The following is a 19,286-nucleotide window of genomic DNA, read 5'->3' as shown; positions in this document are numbered from 1 at the left end:
GCATCGGTTGATGAGTGGAACTGTTGGAAATCTTGAACGAGTGGTTCGCCAACCGCACCGCCGTCACCGAATCCATCCCCCTGTTCACTTGGAGTAGTGGGATCTGTCATGACGCTATTGGCAGTAGCCGGGCGCGCCTCGCTCAAGTTCCCCATGCCGCTGATCTTGACGAAATTGGTGGGACTAGAGATTGTGGGATACTGGGGAGAAGAGAAGATGCCGTGAGCGGAACGCCTTTTGAACGTGGGTGATGACTTTTGGGGAAATTTCAATGTATCCATGACGACGTGGTTGGGAACTCGGGAACAGACATTGGTGCATCTTAATGAAGGAAAAGGTTTGAAATCATAACGAGGGATGCCACTTGAAATATACGTACCCGAGGAATCAACTGGTAGTGGAGCCGTTCAGCGCGTCCAGCCAGACGATGGGCTGCAGACGTGCAGCTGTGGCGGCACTGGATCTAGTCTTAGTCAGGTAGAGCGTTCTACTCCTCAAAGCTTTTGATGATGATAGCGAGCATTAACTGGTCCAGCAGAGCGATTGAGGCTGCGCGCTTCAGCCAATAGCTTCACGCCGGAGACGGGTCGCCCCGAGGTCGCAGTTCGCTCTTTTGAGCGCGGGCTTGAAGACGAAGAGGCGGAATCGAGAGCACCGCTGGATCGGAAGCTTCACATGCAGGTCAAGCACGCTTCGATGCGTGTGCAAACGCGGGTCTTGGGAATTATGCACGCCTCGCGCCGACGTCCTGGGGGAGTTGGGTTTGGAGATCGTCGAGAAATTGCACGGCAGCGAGCGTCCCCTCTCATGGCGGGGGAGGAGCGCAGTGATGTAGGGAGGGTTTTCGAAACCCCATTCCTTTTCAGCCACCGATCAGGCCGTTTGAGGTGGTGCCTGATTCTCATTCGGAACGTGGAGCCCTCGTCTGTGTCAACCCTGCGGAGATCATGGCGAGCTTTCGCTTCAGTACGTTGGCGTGAATGAGGGTTGGAGGCTTCCTCTTCTGTCGCGCTCGGGATGTTTGTTTCACCAAAAGGAAAACAACTCGACGCAAAAACAACTTCGCGCCAAACGACTGCCGTCGCCGTGCATACGCGAAAAACATGATGACCCGTCATCCTCTCGGCCACACAAGGTTTGAGCGACGTCTCCGGCCCCTGCGTTTCCTGACTCGCGGCAGGTCCGCGAAGTCATGCGCAATGGGAGCTCCCGACAAGACGGTCCAGCTGCTGTGCGACGTGCGAGAATTCGTTGACGACAGGGGTATAATCGAACGACTGTAATTAATGCCACCACCATCTAGACCATTTCTATAAATCTATCGGTCTAACAAACGTGCAGAAAACAGAATGAACATGATCGGCATGTCCTTGTCCTTATTCAAACTTACGGCTCACAACTCCAACGCCTGCCAGAAACCTAAAATATATTGACTTGGCTGCTCCCTGACTGTGTCGCAAGGACGTTGACTCGCTTTATGCAAGCAATGCATGGAGTACGCTGTCTCGACCCAACATCCCGCCCTGTGTGTCGTTTGATCCTTTCCCAACTTGTCCATCCAATAGCGGAAACGTGCATGTCTTCGAGAAGTAGTTGAGGAGGCTGTCCTGATTGAGTAACCAGCCGCCGTGCTATCGCAGAACAGGGAACAGGACCAGCGGAGAGTCTAAATGTTATCCCTCCTGCCATAATCAGGGAGACAGGGAGACAGTTGAAAGGATGCAAAGTTCTGTCCTGGATCACCCTAGCATGTTCCGCATTAGATGATAAGACTTATGAAAGATTAGTATATGCGCGGTGCTAAGAGACCCTGCCTCTCGTTTGGCCATTCTTCCTCCTCTATATCCTTGGCGGAGGTTCGGTAAAAGATAAAGTGCTGGCAGATAAAGATGATGTCAAAGGCGATGGAGATATTTCCCAATCCAAATTTCACAGGGTTTCCTGTAAGCCCACTCCAGTCGTTTTGAAGAGACGAGTCGATGACAAGCTGCGCGATGCTGAGAACCCCGCCTGCGAAGTCGAGGAGAATCTGCCCGATGCTCCAGCCGACTGTCGATTTCCGTTTGTAGTTAACGAACACCTGCGCCTGTCATAAGAGAAGATCTCGCTTGGCAGATATTAGCGACGAACCTGGGGTATGTATTTGATGACAGTCACTATGAGCTTGACATAGCCCAAAGCATATATCTGGCAGAGTCAGCCCCTTAGCCGAGTTGAAGGCCTTCCCTCCGACTTACCACGTCCAGCCACGCCCAGCTTGAAGGGTCGTATCCTGCATTTTTGCCTCTTGTGCGCACGATGAATATAACAACCAGTATACCAAGGATAGAGCCCCAGAAGATGCCGAGGACGACCCTACTTGCTTTTTGTCTAGCACCGACATTGAAACCCCAAATCCACGTGTAGAATTGGCTGTAGATTATGATGCACAGCACCGCGCCGTGGGCTGCAAAAAGGAAGTCGTTGAATCGAACAGTAGGTTCTGGCGACGCGGAATGTCTATACGCATACTGTGATCGAATAGCTGGGGAGTACAGGAACGCGCCGGTCGAGATGGAATAGGCTACGAAGCCGAGGACGTTACAGGTAGGGAAGTCGATAGCAAGTCCTTGGGTGCTTTTTCGTCTCCAGTTTAGGATCGGTTGCGGATAGAAGGACAAGGACCTGTTACGAAACCTTAAGTATTTCTTCTTCTTCTGCTGTTAAATGTTTGAGGTTGATTACCAGCACAGAACGTAGCTCCATCCCAAAAGTCTGGAGACTGCCTTAGCAAAGAGAACAAGCTCCGAGTCTGATTCCGACATCCTCGGAGAAGTATTCAGGGAAGGATGACTGGGGTTGGCCCTGGTTGAACATGAAGAGGCCGAGGACGGCGGCTTTGAGGGAAGCGCTGATTGAGTAGGATTCGAAGCGTGCAGAATACGCCTGTGGCACGCGTGCGCTCAGCCGCTGAGAAAAGCAAAATCAAGACAAAATGCGCGAAAAGCCATGGTCACGTCGCTTCTGGCTGAGCGAAACCATTGGGTGTGACTTTCTCGAGCCTCCGTGATTCGCGATAGATGACGATATTGCAGGGGTGCAGTACGCTAGTCTCATTTGGGCATCTCAGCACCTTTATCCTTCTACTCTATCTTTTTACCTCCCGTATAACATGATAAAGGTAATTTGGGACCGGATTTTGCATTCCTTTGATGTCCTCCCTGTTTCTAGCAAGACGTTTGACAGATGGACTCTATCTTGGCCACGTTCGACGTTGGACGAGTAGACGAAGTAATGCAAAAAAGAACACTGTCAAGATGCGCGGACTAAAATATGTGGTCATTAATTCTCTAATACCAGCTTGGTGAAGGTGTAAACCCCATCTAAACCCCTCGCACGAAGCTCTCCCAGAACCCAAGTGTATTCAGGGCCAATCCTTATTTCTCCTTCAAGCCATAACGATGCCCACGCTGCCATAGACCGTATCTAATTCTTCCCACGCTCAGTGTCATCCGAACCACAGCTGAAATAGTCCCTGTCAGGGCTCGGTAACGGCGACCCACGCATTGACTTGATGGAAGTCAAGTCCAAAGGAGTCGGAGGTCCTCCATGGAGAATGCTAGGAGTAAAGAGGTCCGCAGCTTCGCCATATGCATTGCGCAGCGCCTCACCAGGAGATTCTTCATTAGTGCGGAGATCCATTTGTCGGAGGTGTTCAGTAGTGAGAGCCAGAGCGTCGCCTTTATCGTACTTCGACTCATTCTTAGACTCCTCACTAAGTCCTATCAGAGTGCCATCAGAAGCAAGTTGTCGGCCTTGGGGATCAAAGATGCCTGTCCATTCCGGCCAGTCGATCATGCAGTGGGTGATCGCGTTCGGAATATAGCACTTCCAAGTGTTGTGGGAGTTTAAAGTCTTTGGGGCTCGAAGACCAGCATCGATGCATTGGTTACCGCAGCTTAAGAATACTAGGAAACTAAGCTCTGTCTCGAACGGGAGGTGGTCAACGACGAATCCATCTAGCTTGAGGCGCCAGAGAGGAACTGGCTTGTTCTCGTCAACGCCAGCAGAACCACGCGCTTTTCTTATGCAATAATCATCAAGATACTCCCCGGTGCCGTAAGAATAGTGGAGGACACCTTTCCCGTCAAGGCCTCTGTTGCAGTATCAGAATGAGAGGATTCAGAAGCGTGGTCAAAATTGCCTTACTTATACGGATTCTCATCGTCCTTGGCGACTCTCAATCCCACCACCTCCTGGGCCTTCAGCCATCCTTCTTGACGGATTAGAGGTCGGTTCGCCATAGAGAGTTCAAGGATCCGCATCCCATCGCTATCTGGGTCATGTCGGTAAACCGTTTCCCAGATGATAGATTGAAAAGAGTCGCGCATGCCAAAGATTCTCAACTCCTCTAGTTTATCAAAGTTGACTAACGGCTTTAATCCACTCTGAGGCAAGTAGCTCTCACGATGAGCGTCTGTGCCGTCAAGCCTGACAGGCTGGCTGATATCCAGAACAAGTTTCGTAAGAGTGGTTGGAAGGACTTCCCAAGTGCTCGGCACGAACGGGAGAGTCGAGACCCAGCTTTTAAAATGGTATGTTAGCAGTACTCAGAACCAATCAGGTCGTGAAATACCCACGTGAGTTCTTTCAAATTCTCCAACTTCCTGATCACCTTGAATATGAGTTCGAGGCCTTCCTTCCACTCTTCCTCCTCAGGAGTCTTGGCCTGGGTCGCAATCTATGTCAACTTTTGCTCTCCGTTTTGGTAGAGTAAATCCAACTTCTTAATAATCGTCCAGGGTTCACTTGCCTGGGCTTCGGCTTGATCAGCCTCCTCCAAGATATCAGAAGTGAAGTTCCAGTGACCGATCACGTATAGCTTCGTGGCTAACCGTAGTTTCGCCTGGTCTGGAAGAATGAAGTACTCAACCTCCCGGGTGAGATGCTGAAGAGACTCCACCACCATACCATATTCGTCGCGACCAACATCGATGCTGATGCAACTACGACCTCGGTCATCTCGGTGCTGTTTGAGTAGGTCAAAAGGAAGAGTATCAGGCTCTGCGAGAGAAGAAGCCATTGCGATGCTAACTTGTCTTACGTAAGTCTGGGAGCGGGGAAGGTTCTCTAGCTTGCGTAATTGGGTTTCGTTCGGTCGGTTCCGGGCAAGAAGTCGGTGTCAAAGGTATTGAAGTGGGTGGGATGGTGTGTTTGTTGTTGTGGTGCGACGTAGATCCAATTTCCTCCAGTAATGGGAAACGGCAGCCACGTCATATGGAGATTGTCGGTACCACAACAACGAAAAATTGTCAGTGACGGTAGCCCACTCAAAATCTCGTGGGAATGGTGCTTATAGTGAACGGCAAAAGAGAGGGTAAATACTGGGAGTATCCATGGAAGCTGGAGCGAGTTGATTTTGGAGAAAAAGTGAAGCGAAACCTTCAACGCCATACCTTCCGCAACTAAGAACCTTGAAAGCGAGTAAAGGTCCCATCTCGAAATCCTACCCTAGAGGTTGCAGTAATCAGAGTACATCTTCGGGGAATACTGAATGAGCGGGACCACTTTTATATCCCACAATATCTCCACACCACTACCCTGCATGAGCTTGATCCTCGTGAAGCTGCGAACACATCTACACCTTCCTAGCTGACGTAATTGATATCCCACTCCCAATCCCTCTCTACCTTCAGCTTCGCATCCAGTGTCGCGCAAACAGAAATTTATTGAATTTCCTGAGAGAGAGCTTGCGTTCCATCGCCAGCTTGTTCTTCCCAATACTACTATAACTGATCGAGCAAAGGGATCGGGAGAACTTATAAATCTTTCACCTATGCCAGTGAGAGCGTTGGTAGGGTCCTGTTGTAGTATTTGTTTGCAACAATCGGTAAGTCGCTGGTAAGGTATCGGTTGTGCCAGAAGGGATCCTTGAAACGAGGCATATCGAATGTGTAGTTCCTATTGCCGATTTAACTCATCGAATCGAGACCTCCACTAAGCTAGCCTCGACGCAGTGGTGTGTACACAGTGACTAAGGTTTTAAGCTCCTAGCAGGTCCTCATGACATTGGTTTTGATCGGATCCTGAGAGAACAAGATTAGCTCGACCTGCGACCATGTTGGCAAATCGAACTGTCTTTGCGTTCACCTCACACAAGCTAACGCCTTTGAAATGGACAGAACCTTTATGGAATTGCACTTGCAAGGCAAAAATAGTGATGAGAGTCCTCCGATCCTAGCGCTCGGGGGAGAATACGTGGATGTCTTTCTTTCCCTTCTTAATTTCAAGCATTTGGTTAACAGAGTTCTTGATGCTCATACGGGTCGTGGTGTATAAATCTCTGTCGATATCCGCACATACTTTAAGGTTGATGACAGCATAGCACACGTGGTCGGAGTATCGTGCAAGGTTCTCCTTAAGATGAATGGAGTCCCAGTCCTTGGTGATGTAGTGCAAACGAGCTAATGGCAGTCAGGATCAATGCTAGCGCGAAAGCGAGCAAAAGAAGCAATAGCTTACTATATCAGAATCGGATGTTAATGTCGAAGTTGTGCTTGAGGATAGCAACAGCATTCTCTACAGGGGTTAGAGTAGGCTATTGAGTGAGAGCTCGATCTGTTAGCAACCAATACTTAATTTAACGCATCAAACATCTTAATCTCCATGCTATAGTCCAACGGGCTAACCTCAATGCCAAGAATATGCATACTGCTTCTTAATTCTCCAGGCTCTGCTATCCGTATGAAGTCAGATCATTCTATCCTTTACTGCGTAAGGCATCACGCTGATATGAAAATAGATCCTATCTGCAATCGCGAGTTAGCAGAGCTTACTGAGCTACAAGCCATCGCCTAGTAAGTAATCGGTTGAGTGACAGAGAGAGTGGCACTGCTCGAGGAATTTTAAATTTAGGCAGATTGAGAGAGAGTTGTGCCGAAGCATAGTGAAAGGAGGGTGAAGCTGTAGGAGTGGGTGAGGAGAAGTTAAAGTGGACCCTAGCATCAACCTAAACTAAACAGTGCTTCAAGTTACGTTGATTGTTGGAGAAAGCAGTATGCTCTTATAGGCATCCATAGTAGAAGCCAATTAAATGCACAGCTTGTATCGCAACTCACCATCTGTCTGTTCATGTTGGCAAACCCTCAACCGCGGCAGGTGAAGATTCCGCCCTCTGCATATTATTCCTCTTCTTCCACCGTTCCTTTCCATCTGTTGACTTTGGCCTTCCTTGACCAAGCCACCCTTGTTTTGCAGTAATGGGCTGTAGAAAACCATCTGTATGCACGCCACCGAGTTTCCGCTCTTCATTATCAGAGTCATTTGTGCGCGGATCATAGCCATGAATACGCATGACATGCTCCACAACCCGATACGGTATTTTGAAGTCCTTTGTGTGGCCAAAGCAATCGGTGTGAGGGCATCGGAGGGTGCTTTGAGCAAAGAAAGGACGTTTACAGGCGGTCGAGACCCCTAACATATCTGGGCCGGGTATCGTAGCAGTTGTATAGTGGACGGGGTCCGCCATGGGTTTCGATGCTAGACCTTCGTTGAATGGACGGAATGCCATGCCTTCGCCAAATAGGGTAGAACAACGCTGGGCGGCTCTAACAACAGCTCTTTCGTTCCAGCCGGTCATTGCTGCCAGTCCAAGGATTTCACTCCAGTCAAGGAGCCCAGTCTGCACAGAAGCCTCTCGATTCATGAAGGAATCGTCATCTGTATCAAGACCTCTAGATTTTCCGCGTACTCGGTTCGATGCAGGGTTAAGAGAGGGCCCGGTCTCAATTATGTTCTCGGTTTCGTGATCCCGGGCATAATCAGAAGCAGAGTCGCTGTCGTAGAACGACCGTTTCCGTCGTCGTCGAACTGGTTTCCCAGTTTTAGGTATAGAGGTCGCGCGAGACGACTCTTGAATGCCCACTCTCTTGAGCGATGCGCTCCTGGACCTGGATCTGGATCCGGATCTTGGACCCGGAGATTTCGAATCTCTGTCTGTCATCACCTCGCTCCCTGATGTATCGCTGGATGCTCCCCTGCCGAAATGATTCATCCGCGTTCGATGCACCGCCGTGGCGAGCCTTTCCACCTGGGTGAGCAGAGAGTTGATCGTAGGTTGCAGGATGCGACGCGCCTTATCATCATCAGCAAGTAATGCAAGTTTCACAGGCAGAACCGCCGCACCACTCTTTCTCTTCCCTGGTATACGCCCAAACTTTCGTTGCACTGCTGAGTTCTCATCTAGCTTGAGATCGGCACTACCCTGCATTTCGAGATCTGACGTAGTATCTTTCTCCTCATCATGAGAATAAGATGGCTGTTCCGCTCTAATAGTCCCAGACTGTGACCTTAATCTCAACTTCAGCCCAGCATCTGCTCTGTCTTGGGTGAACTCCTGGGCTTCCTTGCCCTCCCATTTCTCTTTCGCGAGGCGTAGGAAGTTGGCCAGTATTTCCTCCCTCAATTCATCCCCGACTCTTTGTTCTCCCAGGCCTCCAATGACCCATCCATCCCCTCCTTCTTCCGGTTTCCGTCGTCCAAACCTCTCCGACGGCGCGGCCACTCTCTCTGCTGGCAGTGGCCATGATGTCCAACGTTTAGACGGCACCAATTCTGACTGAACCCCTTCCAGATCATCAGTATATTGCAAATCTTCACCCTTTTTCATCCACTGATCCTTCCCATGCCAGTTCTTAACCTCTCTGAGCCGGCTTGGAGGTAATCGTACCCTTCGCTTCAGGGCGTGAGCATTGTATAGATGTGCCGCAAGATCCCCAGACTCTAGTTGGTCTAACGAAGCTGCTAGGTTTCTCTCCGCCGCTGTGTATCCTTTCCATGTAGATGGCTTCCCCGCGAAGCGATTGGGACGGGAGTTTTCGTCTGCCTCAATCTTGCCGTCTTCATCTTCATTTTCGTCTTCGTCATCGTCTTCGTTGTCGGGATCAATAAGGGTATCAACTCGCTGTGTACTTTGTGTGTCTTCAGGGCTTCGTATGCTCTCTCGCGAGGATGCTGGAGAGATGGTGGGGTCAGATAGGGATTCGCTTTCGTCCGATAATTGAGTTGAGGTAATGGCGATAATATCATCGTCGGCGGCGTCACCACCAAGCAGGGACATCTTGGTTCTCGAACATCTCCAGTCCAGTGGAGAAATGGTGTCTGCAAGAATCTAGTCGTTGAGGGTACATCGTTGAGGGGTGGGGTGAAGGCTGCGGTGAAGCTTCGGCGGGGAAACCGAATTTCTTACGCGACATCACGTGTCACCGCGTTCCTCACCTTCCTCAAAAGAATTGCGATCGTAACTGTCTCTACATATTCATATATTGAAACCGAGCCTAAGTCTTATCAAACATATTACCATCTATTCTATTAGCAATTTAGAGAGGCTTTGGTGCACTTCAAATCTTCGAAAACCCCTTTCTACCTAGCTAGAAAATGGAACCTGCCATTTCTCTTCATTCACACAAGACATGCAAGAGTAAGTTCCTCCCGCAATATTGTTCTAGAAAGATCCCCTTCAGTCCATTGCCCTACTCTCCAGATTCAAGCCTTTGAAAAGATACGATAGCTATCCTCCACCTTGATTCGGGTAACAGGTATGGGACTAGAAACAACTTCTTTTGCGTTCCGATGCATGCGCTAGTCTGTCCCAAGACTCAACATTTCTTTTAAAGTCACTCTAGATGGTGCTGTCCTCCTTTATCCTAGTACGAGTCTTGTTCATCCATAGTGCGAACAATTCGGACGATGGTGTCTGTTTCCTTGGTTTCTTATGGGGTCGTACGGGGCAAGGCAAACCCAACAAAATTCATGTCTACACTTTGTGCCTGGAATATTAACATTAGTAGCAGAACTTATAGAATCAAGCCTTAAGAAGGAAAATCAGGGGGAACGAACAAGTCATATGATCGCAACCATATAATTTCTCGATGTTGTACTTGCAGCTCGGGCATTTCTTTGCCGTCGTCTTAATCCACTTCCTGCTCGCTTCCTCTTCCGCTTTCTTTATCCTGCCATCTGTCCTAGGAAGGAAGTCAGCTATGTTAAGTTATTTCAAGCTGGGCATGCCAATAGTGTACCTATAATCGTACTCCGCGCAAGTTTCACCTTTATGCCAACGACGGTTGTGGACAACACAATATTCGACTCTACAGTCTACGCATTTGAACTTCGGTGTCAAATTGTTTTCGTCGTGGACCTGACCAGATCTGCAACCCTTCCCTGGACACCATCGGAACCCTGGAATAGCTTCGAGAGCAGCCTTTGTACTGAGTCGATCGTACCTATAGCAAACCTGTTAGGCTTTAAGCCGCTAAAAATTCTCGGGAATGGCCAGAGCTTACCGACGAAACACCTCCGAAGGAGCAAATTGTCGTATATCCTCATAATCCATACGTATCCTACATTCAGGGCAATTGATCTGGTCCCAGACTTTGCTTTGAAACTCGGAGCGAATCCAATTCCTCAGGCAGCGCTTGCAGGTGTTGATCTCATGCGTGCACTGAGCTGTAGGGGGACGCTTGGGGAATCGACGCAAGGGTAGACTCTCCGCGCAGACCATGCAATCGTTCTTTGGCCCCAAGTCCTCCAGTTCAATTCCTTCGGACACAGTGATCCCAGATTTCGGTCTTGATTTCTTCGTAGAGGCTGTATGTGCTGAGGGGGATTCCGGGTTAAGATATGAGGCTCTTTGCTTCGCCTTCCGGTCGGTAGTAGATCTATCGACTCTATCCTCTCGGTAGATCTCGGGACTACGATCTCGGTAGCGGTGGGAAGGCCTCCCGGGATCTCTTGCAGACCTCGCCTTCCACTCCCGGTCGTGGTGGTTTCCGTGGTGGTGATGTCCGTGGTAGTGTCTCGTCCATGCCGAGGCTGCAGCTTGACGATAATTACTATCAATCTCCGACAAGGCTCTCGATCGTCTCTGGGCACGGCTCTGGGGAGAGGAGCTGCGGACTGTGGATTTCAATGGGTTCCGAGTAGCATCAATATTGGAAAGCGAACGCCTTCGGTTACGGCTCTGGGGAGAGGAGCTGCGGAGTATGGATTTTAATGGGACCCGAGTAGCATCAATATTGGAATTCGGACGCCTCTGTCTTGGGGCGCTGTTTGCAGCCCTCTGAGAACGTGGGGCTTTAGATTCTCGAATTGGGAGATCTGGCAGTCTTGTCACAGATTGGCCCATCTTGTCAATCTCCTAGAGCCAAAGACGTGTCTAAGATGTCCTTGTTATCCAAATGGAACGTGTATCCAGAAGAGAACGATAAATATCAGTGGATGAGATGATTTTTGAAGGGACATATGGAACCGAAAGGCAACTGGAGGTGGATGAAGATATTACGATCCCGCCCCGCGGCTCTTCTTCCCGCCAAGGCAGCTACTAGATCATACGATGTGGCTTAGACAGGACGGAAGTATTAAACAGTACTCGAAACGACATATTGGTTGAGATACTGTCCTGAAGGCAAGGTAGGTGCATGAGAGCTAGGGCTTGTGTTGAGTATGCCGCAAGGCTGAGGTGGGGTTCTCCTCACCTCACCGGCGTTGATCGGATTAGAAAGATATCATTGGCTGGCGCACAGAGGCCAAGCGCGAAAGCCGGGTGGGAAGTGGCAGCTGTCCATGAGGGGGCGACGAATCTGACCATTGTTTTGATAAAAGCAATGAGGAAGCCAGGAGGATCCATTAGTCGGCCTTCATTCTCAGTTCGAATCTAGCCTGGGACTTCACGTATCCCTCAGCAATTTGCCAGTCATTGCGAATCACCGTAAAGCCGGTGTCCACTAACCCCAGGCCATTCCGGGCAGCTTGAGAGGCAGTAATTTACCACCAGGACATTGTCAGGGGCATCCATGTTTCCCCAAAGTGTTGCCTCTCGTCATTCCTAGTTGCTCTCTGCACCCCGCCTACTTGAACAAGCTCCACTGACAACTCAATCTTGGTACAGCATGATATCACATAACGTGGAACATAGCCAGGGTAGAACCTATCTGTTAATCCTCCTGCTAGAATTAGAGGAAAAGGCCAACAGAGTACATATTTCTGTCCTAAATTACCCCCTTGTTATGTTCCGCGTCAGGTGAAAAGACGCAGTACATGAGCACAGGCCCTACCACGCTTTCATTCGGATATGAAATAAACCTACCCTCGAACACGTAACGGCTAGGCATCATCATCGATACAAATACCCCGACTCGTATCGATTTCCGTAATAGTCCACGTGTCCTGGATCCGAGTCGATAGGCTTTCTAACAACTGATATGTCTCCAGGCCAGTAGTCCTCCACGAAAGGATCTTGTTCACCATACTGCATTGCCCCATGATACACAGCTTTCCTATCGTTCCGGAATCTTGCAATCTCGGAGACAACGTCAAAAACAGGTCTGAAATCGTCGTTGGGCTGACGAGACTTCGGTGCAGGGGCCGGTCGGTGCGGTGCTAACATCAAGCCGCTCATAGCTGTGAGTGGTAGGTGGCGACCCGGCTCAGCATTTGGTAGGCCGCATTCTTCATCCCCAAAGAAGGAGAAGTCATGAGTGGCAGCTTCCCAAAACGCTTCAGAGTCCGCGTCCTCGGTCGATGACTTCGTAGGATATTGACGCCAGCTTGTTGAGATTTTTTTGGGTGCCGCCTGTGGCGGGGACATCTCAAACACAATGCGACGCAATGCGAATAAACTTCGGGCGTACTCTCGTTCAGCAATTGTGCGACTTCTTCCAGGCGGTAGGGCATACGTGTGTTTCGCTCGGAGTCTTGCAATGTATGCTTCTTCAGCACAATCTTTAATGAACTGGATCAGACGACGAACTATCTCCGGGTTTTCAGTGGTTGTTGGTACATCTGTCAAGACTAGAGTATGGGCCTTTGGAATCATTCCAGGATGGAACCGGTTTTCTTTTGCTTGTCGTAGATCGAGGCGTGCCCGTCGGTCTTCAACGTAATATGTTGAGTTCTGTCGAGGCTTAGTGATCGTCTGCCGTTCCTCGTCACTGCTCACGGAAGATGTTCGCGTTGCCCCGTCCATAAAATTGGCAATTGGAGATAGCCCCCCACTAATATCCAGTATCGGGCTTACGGGTGAGAGTGGAAGTTTGCTCCACACCGGCTCTGGAGCGTAGGCTGGGCCTCTCTTGATTTCTCGCTTCTCTGGAGTCACCTCGATCGTGGGAGTCCTCGCGCGCTTTACCTTCATTGATTCCCTAACGTCTTTAGTTAAAGAAGTGCTCTCTTGCGATGTTTGTGTAGCTTCAGTAAGTGGCGAAGATAGAGGAAGCTCAACTGGCCGCACGAGATCGCCTGGGAGCTCGTAAATGGCGTTGTCCGTAGACTCTAGTTCGGGCTGCGGTGGCTCGGTGGCCTCGAGTTCGTGAGCACCAGATGGCGTATACTTTGCCAGATCTCCGCCCAGCTCTGCTCGTAGGGAAGGAACTCTGTCCACTGGAGCATCTTCTGTGACAACTGCGTAGTTGATTCTCAGGTATACCATCCTCTCGGCAGCGTATTCAGCTAAGACTGGTGTGAGTTTCTCAACGCCAGGTAAAATAAGATCTTCATCCTCCTCTTCCTCTTCCTCTAGTAAATTTTGTGGCCTTTGCAACACAGTAGGAGGTGTCCCAATGTCCAAAACTTGCAATCTTCTTGATCTTAGCAAGCCAGAAAACCCCTCTACCGTCACGGAATTCTTTGAAAGATATAAATGTGTGACTCCCACATCTCTAGCTTCTTCTATTGCAAGGCTGCCGACGAAACCCTGCGTTAGCTTCTTCCGTAGATGAGCGTCAAGATCTTCGGTCCCAAAGATATCAGTCTCGCCAAGAGGTCTACTGTGCCGGACTGGTGGAAGCGGCGACCGAGGCCTTAGGAAATCGTTGCTAGTCTCCTTCAAGCAATGATTGAGAAGAAGTCGGGCACTGCCATCTGTGAGATGATTTTCACGAACATCGAGACTTCTAACGCGGGTGCCGACGGAGATAGCAATAATGGAGAAATCCGAATCCCTAAGTCCAAGGCCTCTCAGTTTTAGGACACGCAGGTTTCGCAGAAATTTGAGCTTGCTGAGCACAGTCTCATCTTTTGCCGCAATAGTCCGAGACAGATCTAGAGAAACTAAATCTGGGAAGTGCGTTAGAGCCTCTGAGAGACCGGTAGAGGTTGCATTCGAGCATCCTGAGGCGTCCAATAGGCGTAGACCAAAGACTGGGAATGCGCTGGGATGATTCGACCTCCACCACAGACTCGAGTGGCGCAAGGTAAGTAAGGAGGCGTGGTCAAAGAATGGTAGGCCATTCACGATAAGGCACTGAAGATTCGGGAGACGCTCAAGGCAATCGCGAAGCCACTCGCAGTGTGGGCCACCATAGATTTCAGCATGGGCCGGAGGGAGGTGAAGGGTGTGCGTCAATTCTCGGACACAGAGTCGAGACCAGAATAATGTGCGTTTGAAGCGGGTCAGGGCGACTACAAGATCATCAGTATACGCATCTTTAGCTTCAAACTCGGGAAGAGGATGCACCATATACTGTATCATTCTGGACTCCAAAATGAGAAGCGGGGTTACCCCAAAGCCGAGGTGTGAAGATTTCGAACCATTTCTGGCAGACTAATGCAGCAGAACAGAGGTCGTCTGAAGGGAGATATTTGGCAACAAGCTCCCATGGATTCTGTTCAATAGCGCTCTCGTACGAGGGTAACAAATCATCCATGTCGCTTGACTGTGAAGAGAAAGAGTTTATGGTGGCGCGAATATGAAGTTAGGTGGCATTAAGGCAAAACATGCTGAAGGCGCATATCTGGATACGGGCGCTCATACAACTAGACAGAGAAGGTCAGAGTGTGGCGGAGCAAGATGTCTGCTGACTGCGTGAGAAGGGTTGATGGAGAGTGGATGAGCTCAGCCAAGCACAACGCAACTTCAGGCTGGTGGCTGGAAACAATTTGGTTTTATCATGTGAACCTCAACTTCACCCCGGCCTTCTCTAGACACTGATAACTTCGCTATATTAATTTAAAACCATATTAAAAAGGGCATGAGATATATTTCATGGTTTTACAGAACACGAGGACGTCGTAGAAGGCCAATATCGAGAGAGCCTTGCGAAGCAGAAGATTGACGTACTGGAGTAGAGAGGGAAGACAATAATAAGAAACCGCAAACCCCCCATATTTCTCCCTCAGCCTGATCCTAAGGCAGATGGAACGCCGCATTCGCACAGGAACAATATTACTCTCCCCCATATCATCCATCTGATCAATTCCCAGATCGCCCGATATCCTAACACTACCACCTGTATCGTGAATCCAGGCTCGCTGTAAATCGTGCAATAAAAACTATCGCACTTAGTTGTGGGATGGCTAGGATTAAAGGAAGAAATGATCTTAGGCTAGTTGTTAGACAAAGACCAGTCTTCATTCATCATAGGACGACAAAGTACATGCATGTAGTCAAGGCCGACTAAGAACGGGAACGCAATGTGATACCGTAATTGGTAGAAAGTTATTAGTGCTTTTGAAGCGAAATAGTGTGTGGAAGCAAGAGGGGCGGACGAGAGGTAGATATCAAAGCTTTAGGCCCGAGTCCAGGAAACCAGCCTTGCCCACGCCAAACCAATGTCAACCTCAGTCCGAAACCCAATCAAAAGGATAATTAGGCTAGGGGCTAGTTTCTGTGACACAGGATTTGAACGCAAGATCTGCAGATGGCGCAAATTCAAAGAAGAGTTGATTGGCGTGGCGATGCTGCGACGGGTGGCTTCAAGGAGAGCTCTACCACGAAGCAGTTGTTAGTGCAGAGGAGGAATGAATACTTAGTCTTTTGCTGCTTGGTAGTTCGATGACAATTTATACCGAGCTCTTGACGAGATGCGAAGTGTGGTTTGTCAAGGCTTCGCAATTTCTGGAGATGATGTGCCCATTGGCAGTGGCTAAGGAAAAAAGTACGAGGAGATATTCAATAATAGGACAATGAGACAGGGTCGCGCGCCGGATCGCGCACCGGATCGTGCACACTGTACATTTGCTAAAGTCCGTTCCATGATGGCTTGCATCATCTGTGTTCATGTGCCGTGCTTGACAGCGTCTATCCGTATCTGGGTTCGTAACGATCGAGCGCTCGGATAAGATCTTGAACGACCTAAGGTATCATCTCACTTAGGGCAGTTCGAGAAAGAAACGGTCTTCCTACCCGCATCCCACACGCTATACAAGCCATCCAAGAATAGACTACCTAGCAGCACGAACCCACTTAACTCCTCTTTCTCCAAACCGCCAACCATGACTAGACATTCGAGTCTGCTTAACACGTTGTTGTAGACTTCCAAAACGTAGTCTAACGATGTCAGCGAGACTTCCTGCCCGTCCGGCCCCAATACGAAAGTTATGTTCGGAAGACGAGATCGCGCGTCGCAAGGCACCGAGACGCCTTCGAAACCTAGCCGTGATAGAACCGCGCCATCTGGGGGTCTCCTCCATCATAGTTTCGTGTAAGAGGAGTGTCTACCAATTTATGCTTGTCGATGTAGTCTGGAATACCGCCTAATATAAGCTCCCCCCCTTCCTCATCCTTTCTCGACATTCGAAGCGTAAACAAGTCATCATCTAGTAACCCCTGATCCAGGACGCCCTGAAACAAGCTCGGTAAGTGAAGCGTAGTATCGTCATCCTCGATATCGCGAAGCGCAAGGCCGAGAACCGTATCGTAAAGGTCGCCCCGTTCAAGTGAATTCGGCCACCAATATGTAACACTTTCCTACGTCTCCTTTCCCCATGTCCAGAGGCCGTAGGCCTGGCCAGTGTATGTCACTTGGTATCTAGTGAGGTTGGCACGAGAAGTTAAAGAGTTGAGCGGATTGTACATGTGCTCCCAATGCATCCAACAGGGGTTATCCGTGCAGTATATCAATGGCACAAATAGTGGACCCCAACTTGTGTCAACTTCGGCTCGAAATAGCACCTGCGGATTACCAATGCCAATGGTAGTCGTGTACATACTTTGTCCATATAAAATCTGCATCCGTTGTGCTTGAGAAAGGGGTACTATTTGAACGATGACCTCGTCGTGGTGCTTGTCGTATCTTGTTGTGTGTTGAGACGGAAGATCTTGCCCATTCCTGCAGCGGGGATTGTTCCAGGTAGGGCGCAACAAGCGGCTTTTTCTAGTCATTTATGAATTGAAAGTGTAATTTGAATATCTCGCGCTACTCACTTCTGAGTATGAAACTTCATTCATCATGCGAATGTCCCAACCGTCGGTGAGCCTTTGAATTATTAGTCTATGCATGCCTAACTAAACGACTATATTGCACCATGTTCGCGCGATCATGTACGCATTCCATATTCTCATTGCGAAGCAGAAGTAAAATCACGGCCTGTCTCGCTCAGGGAGTGATTCTCAAGATGGGTTGCTTTAGGGAGCTAGTGGGTGCAATGTTCGAAGAAGGGAAAGCAGCGGAGAGGGTACAATGCAGCCTTGACAGGAACACAGCCTCCAAACAGGGGCCGGTGGGGCTGTGGCGATTGGTGTTAACATTAATCATGAACTGGGCGCTCTTCGGTGGTCATAGAATGGCTTGACTACACTGTGGTCGCATTCTACGAGGATATCATCTGGCAGTTAGTATTTACATCCGTCTGGGTGAGCGATTGACGCTTGAAGTTACGGAATTCTAAGCGAGGCAAATACGGCACTAGTTTAGCGCAAAAATCGACAGAATTGTTCACGCTTTACCAGACTTCCGTTTCCCCTGATTTATTTTCTTTAATATCTCAGCAACGCAAATATATTTCTTAATAAAAAGAATGCCCCTAGCTCTATAGGATCTTTTCTATATAATATTAACATCTGTATTCCATATTAGAAGAAGATGCTGCTGTAAAGAGCATATTTGTAAAATTTTGCATGCAAAGACTATTGTTGTGCCTTGCAAAAACCTAGTTATGGTCAGAATTTCAACCAATAGCTGGAAGTTCTGCGCACGTCTTGCACTGCTAAGCCCTTGGCAGGTAAAACGGACCAACAACAAACTACGAAACTGGAAAGTAAACGATAGTTAAATCTTAAGAAGGTGTCACTAAAAGCAAAAATACGAGAAAGAAACAATGCAGTTCGCTGCTGAGGAGTGCTGAGTTGCATAAGTATATCTCTTGTTTTAGTAATGCTGTACCTTTTCACGGCTGTTCTCCTGAAAAATTCGACCGTAACCAGCGTTTTGCAGGGCATAATACTGATCCGTAAGCGAGTCCTCTAAAACTTTAGAAGAGTAGAATAACAACCCTCTTATATCTTGGCAGCTACACAATATAAATTTAAAACAAAGGCAGTAAACGATTCTACGTATTGGGGAGATAATACCTTAGGGCTCTTATAGATTTAAGTTGTGTTGTTGTTATAGGAAATCTCGCAGCGCGGTAAGAATTCTGTCGATTTTTGCATACGCTAAATCGACAATGTCATATTGCCTACATTTAACATAAGAGCCCATCTAACAGCTTCGTTATTCAAACTCTACATATGGAAATTTAGACAAGCTGTCTTCCCCTCTAAAATAATCAAGAAGTGGACCGGTCTCGGTGACTCGTTTGCAGCCGGCTCTGGAGCTAGTGGGCCATATGACGATAATTCTACGTGCATGCGCGGTACCGATGCATTACCCTTTTAAATTACAACAATACGACAACATGAAATGTCCTTAAGGACGGGGTGGCCAGAAGCCGAAACCCTTACGGGTGATACGACAATCACAGCACTTCCAATTACAGCCAGGTGCAATAAAGCCATGTATAGTTCTCATTGGGCTGATTAGTATGGCAGGCAACGACGTTCGTTTCAGCTCCATTCTCAAAGCATGCATCTACAAATTCCCTTTTTGGATAAGTGTCAAGACGGGCTTGGTCAAGCCAAAGAGATAATGTACAACTCCACACTTTGGACGCAGTACAACAACGTCTTTACTGAAGTCACCAATCGATTCAACCCGACCTAGCTGGTTGACTATACACTGGTTTATCAACAAGGTTATTTGCAATTCTTTGATGAGACAACAGATCAATTCGACGGAGCCCAACTTTGCCGTTACGGACCAGACATCACAAAAGATCTGCGAAACGTTGGCTGGACAATTAGGTAGCCACTGGGGACCCATTTGCTCACCGCTCTGGATTGGGTCGACACCGACTGGCGATACAACAGTCATAGATTCTGCAGGCCAGGTGTTAAAGAACCAAGCAATGACCGGGTACATGGTTTTTCCACCTTCCCAGACCAATCAATAGCGACATGGATGAGAAGGAAGCTTATGATTTCCCCGACCGCT

The 19,286-nt window shown here is 48.8% G+C and overlaps 6 protein-coding genes across 6 annotated transcripts; 1 reads left to right on the top strand and 5 right to left on the bottom strand.

The window, feature by feature from the left end:
* Nucleotides 1-1,343: 1,343 nt before the first annotated feature.
* On the bottom strand, nucleotides 1,344-3,014 carry BDR25DRAFT_252692 (uncharacterized protein). Its single transcript, XM_033686193.1, has 4 exons — nucleotides 2,725-3,014; nucleotides 2,238-2,664; nucleotides 2,131-2,187; nucleotides 1,344-2,080 (listed from the first exon to the last, which is right to left on the bottom strand). The coding sequence occupies exons 1-4, from the start codon at nucleotides 2,802-2,804 to the stop codon at nucleotides 1,784-1,786; spliced, it is 861 nt and encodes a 286-aa protein (XP_033553419.1). The 5' UTR covers nucleotides 2,805-3,014; the 3' UTR covers nucleotides 1,344-1,783.
* Nucleotides 3,015-3,465: 451 nt separating this feature from the next.
* Nucleotides 3,466-5,062, bottom strand: BDR25DRAFT_277823 (uncharacterized protein; the record flags this gene model as incomplete). Its single annotated transcript, XM_033687636.1, has 5 exons — nucleotides 3,466-4,135; nucleotides 4,189-4,563; nucleotides 4,590-4,702; nucleotides 4,731-4,737; nucleotides 4,764-5,062. The coding sequence occupies 5 exons, from the start codon at nucleotides 5,060-5,062 to the stop codon at nucleotides 3,466-3,468; spliced, it is 1,464 nt and encodes a 487-aa protein (XP_033553418.1).
* Nucleotides 5,063-6,677: 1,615 nt separating this feature from the next.
* Nucleotides 6,678-9,179, bottom strand: BDR25DRAFT_67477 (uncharacterized protein). The gene is made up of 2 exons (XM_033698909.1): nucleotides 7,098-9,179; nucleotides 6,678-6,788 (listed from the first exon to the last, which is right to left on the bottom strand). Exon 1 carries the CDS (start codon nucleotides 9,095-9,097, stop codon nucleotides 7,109-7,111), a length of 1,989 nt encoding a protein of 662 aa, XP_033553417.1. The 5' UTR covers nucleotides 9,098-9,179; the 3' UTR covers nucleotides 6,678-6,788; nucleotides 7,098-7,108.
* A 207-nt stretch (nucleotides 9,180-9,386) lies between these two features.
* On the bottom strand, nucleotides 9,387-11,458 carry BDR25DRAFT_277819 (uncharacterized protein). The gene is made up of 4 exons (XM_033687635.1): nucleotides 10,323-11,458; nucleotides 10,059-10,262; nucleotides 9,877-10,001; nucleotides 9,387-9,806 (listed from the first exon to the last, which is right to left on the bottom strand). The coding sequence occupies exons 1-4, from the start codon at nucleotides 11,162-11,164 to the stop codon at nucleotides 9,700-9,702; spliced, it is 1,278 nt and encodes a 425-aa protein (XP_033553416.1). The 5' UTR covers nucleotides 11,165-11,458; the 3' UTR covers nucleotides 9,387-9,699.
* Nucleotides 11,459-12,038: 580 nt separating this feature from the next.
* BDR25DRAFT_277817 (uncharacterized protein) lies at nucleotides 12,039-14,738 on the bottom strand. The gene is made up of 2 exons (XM_033687634.1): nucleotides 14,492-14,738; nucleotides 12,039-14,436 (listed from the first exon to the last, which is right to left on the bottom strand). The coding sequence occupies exons 1-2, from the start codon at nucleotides 14,679-14,681 to the stop codon at nucleotides 12,152-12,154; spliced, it is 2,475 nt and encodes an 824-aa protein (XP_033553415.1). The 5' UTR covers nucleotides 14,682-14,738; the 3' UTR covers nucleotides 12,039-12,151.
* A 2,542-nt stretch (nucleotides 14,739-17,280) lies between these two features.
* Nucleotides 17,281-19,245, top strand: BDR25DRAFT_349650 (uncharacterized protein; the record flags this gene model as incomplete). The annotated part of the gene is made up of 12 exons (XM_033694580.1): nucleotides 17,281-17,402; nucleotides 17,459-17,493; nucleotides 17,538-17,602; nucleotides 17,630-17,710; nucleotides 17,934-18,022; nucleotides 18,079-18,204; nucleotides 18,366-18,392; nucleotides 18,449-18,609; nucleotides 18,668-18,864; nucleotides 18,909-18,929; nucleotides 18,957-18,974; nucleotides 19,018-19,245. 12 exons carry the CDS (start codon nucleotides 17,281-17,283, stop codon nucleotides 19,243-19,245), a joined length of 1,170 nt encoding a protein of 389 aa, XP_033553414.1.
* Nucleotides 19,246-19,286: the final 41 nt, after the last annotated feature.

The sequence above is a fragment of the Lindgomyces ingoldianus genome (genome assembly GCF_010093535.1).
Source record: "Lindgomyces ingoldianus strain ATCC 200398 unplaced genomic scaffold BDR25scaffold_3, whole genome shotgun sequence".
Lineage (NCBI taxonomy): Eukaryota > Fungi > Ascomycota > Dothideomycetes > Pleosporales > Lindgomycetaceae > Lindgomyces > Lindgomyces ingoldianus.
Note: the sequence above shows the minus strand (reverse complement) of the source record. Positions and strands in the feature narration are given on the sequence as shown.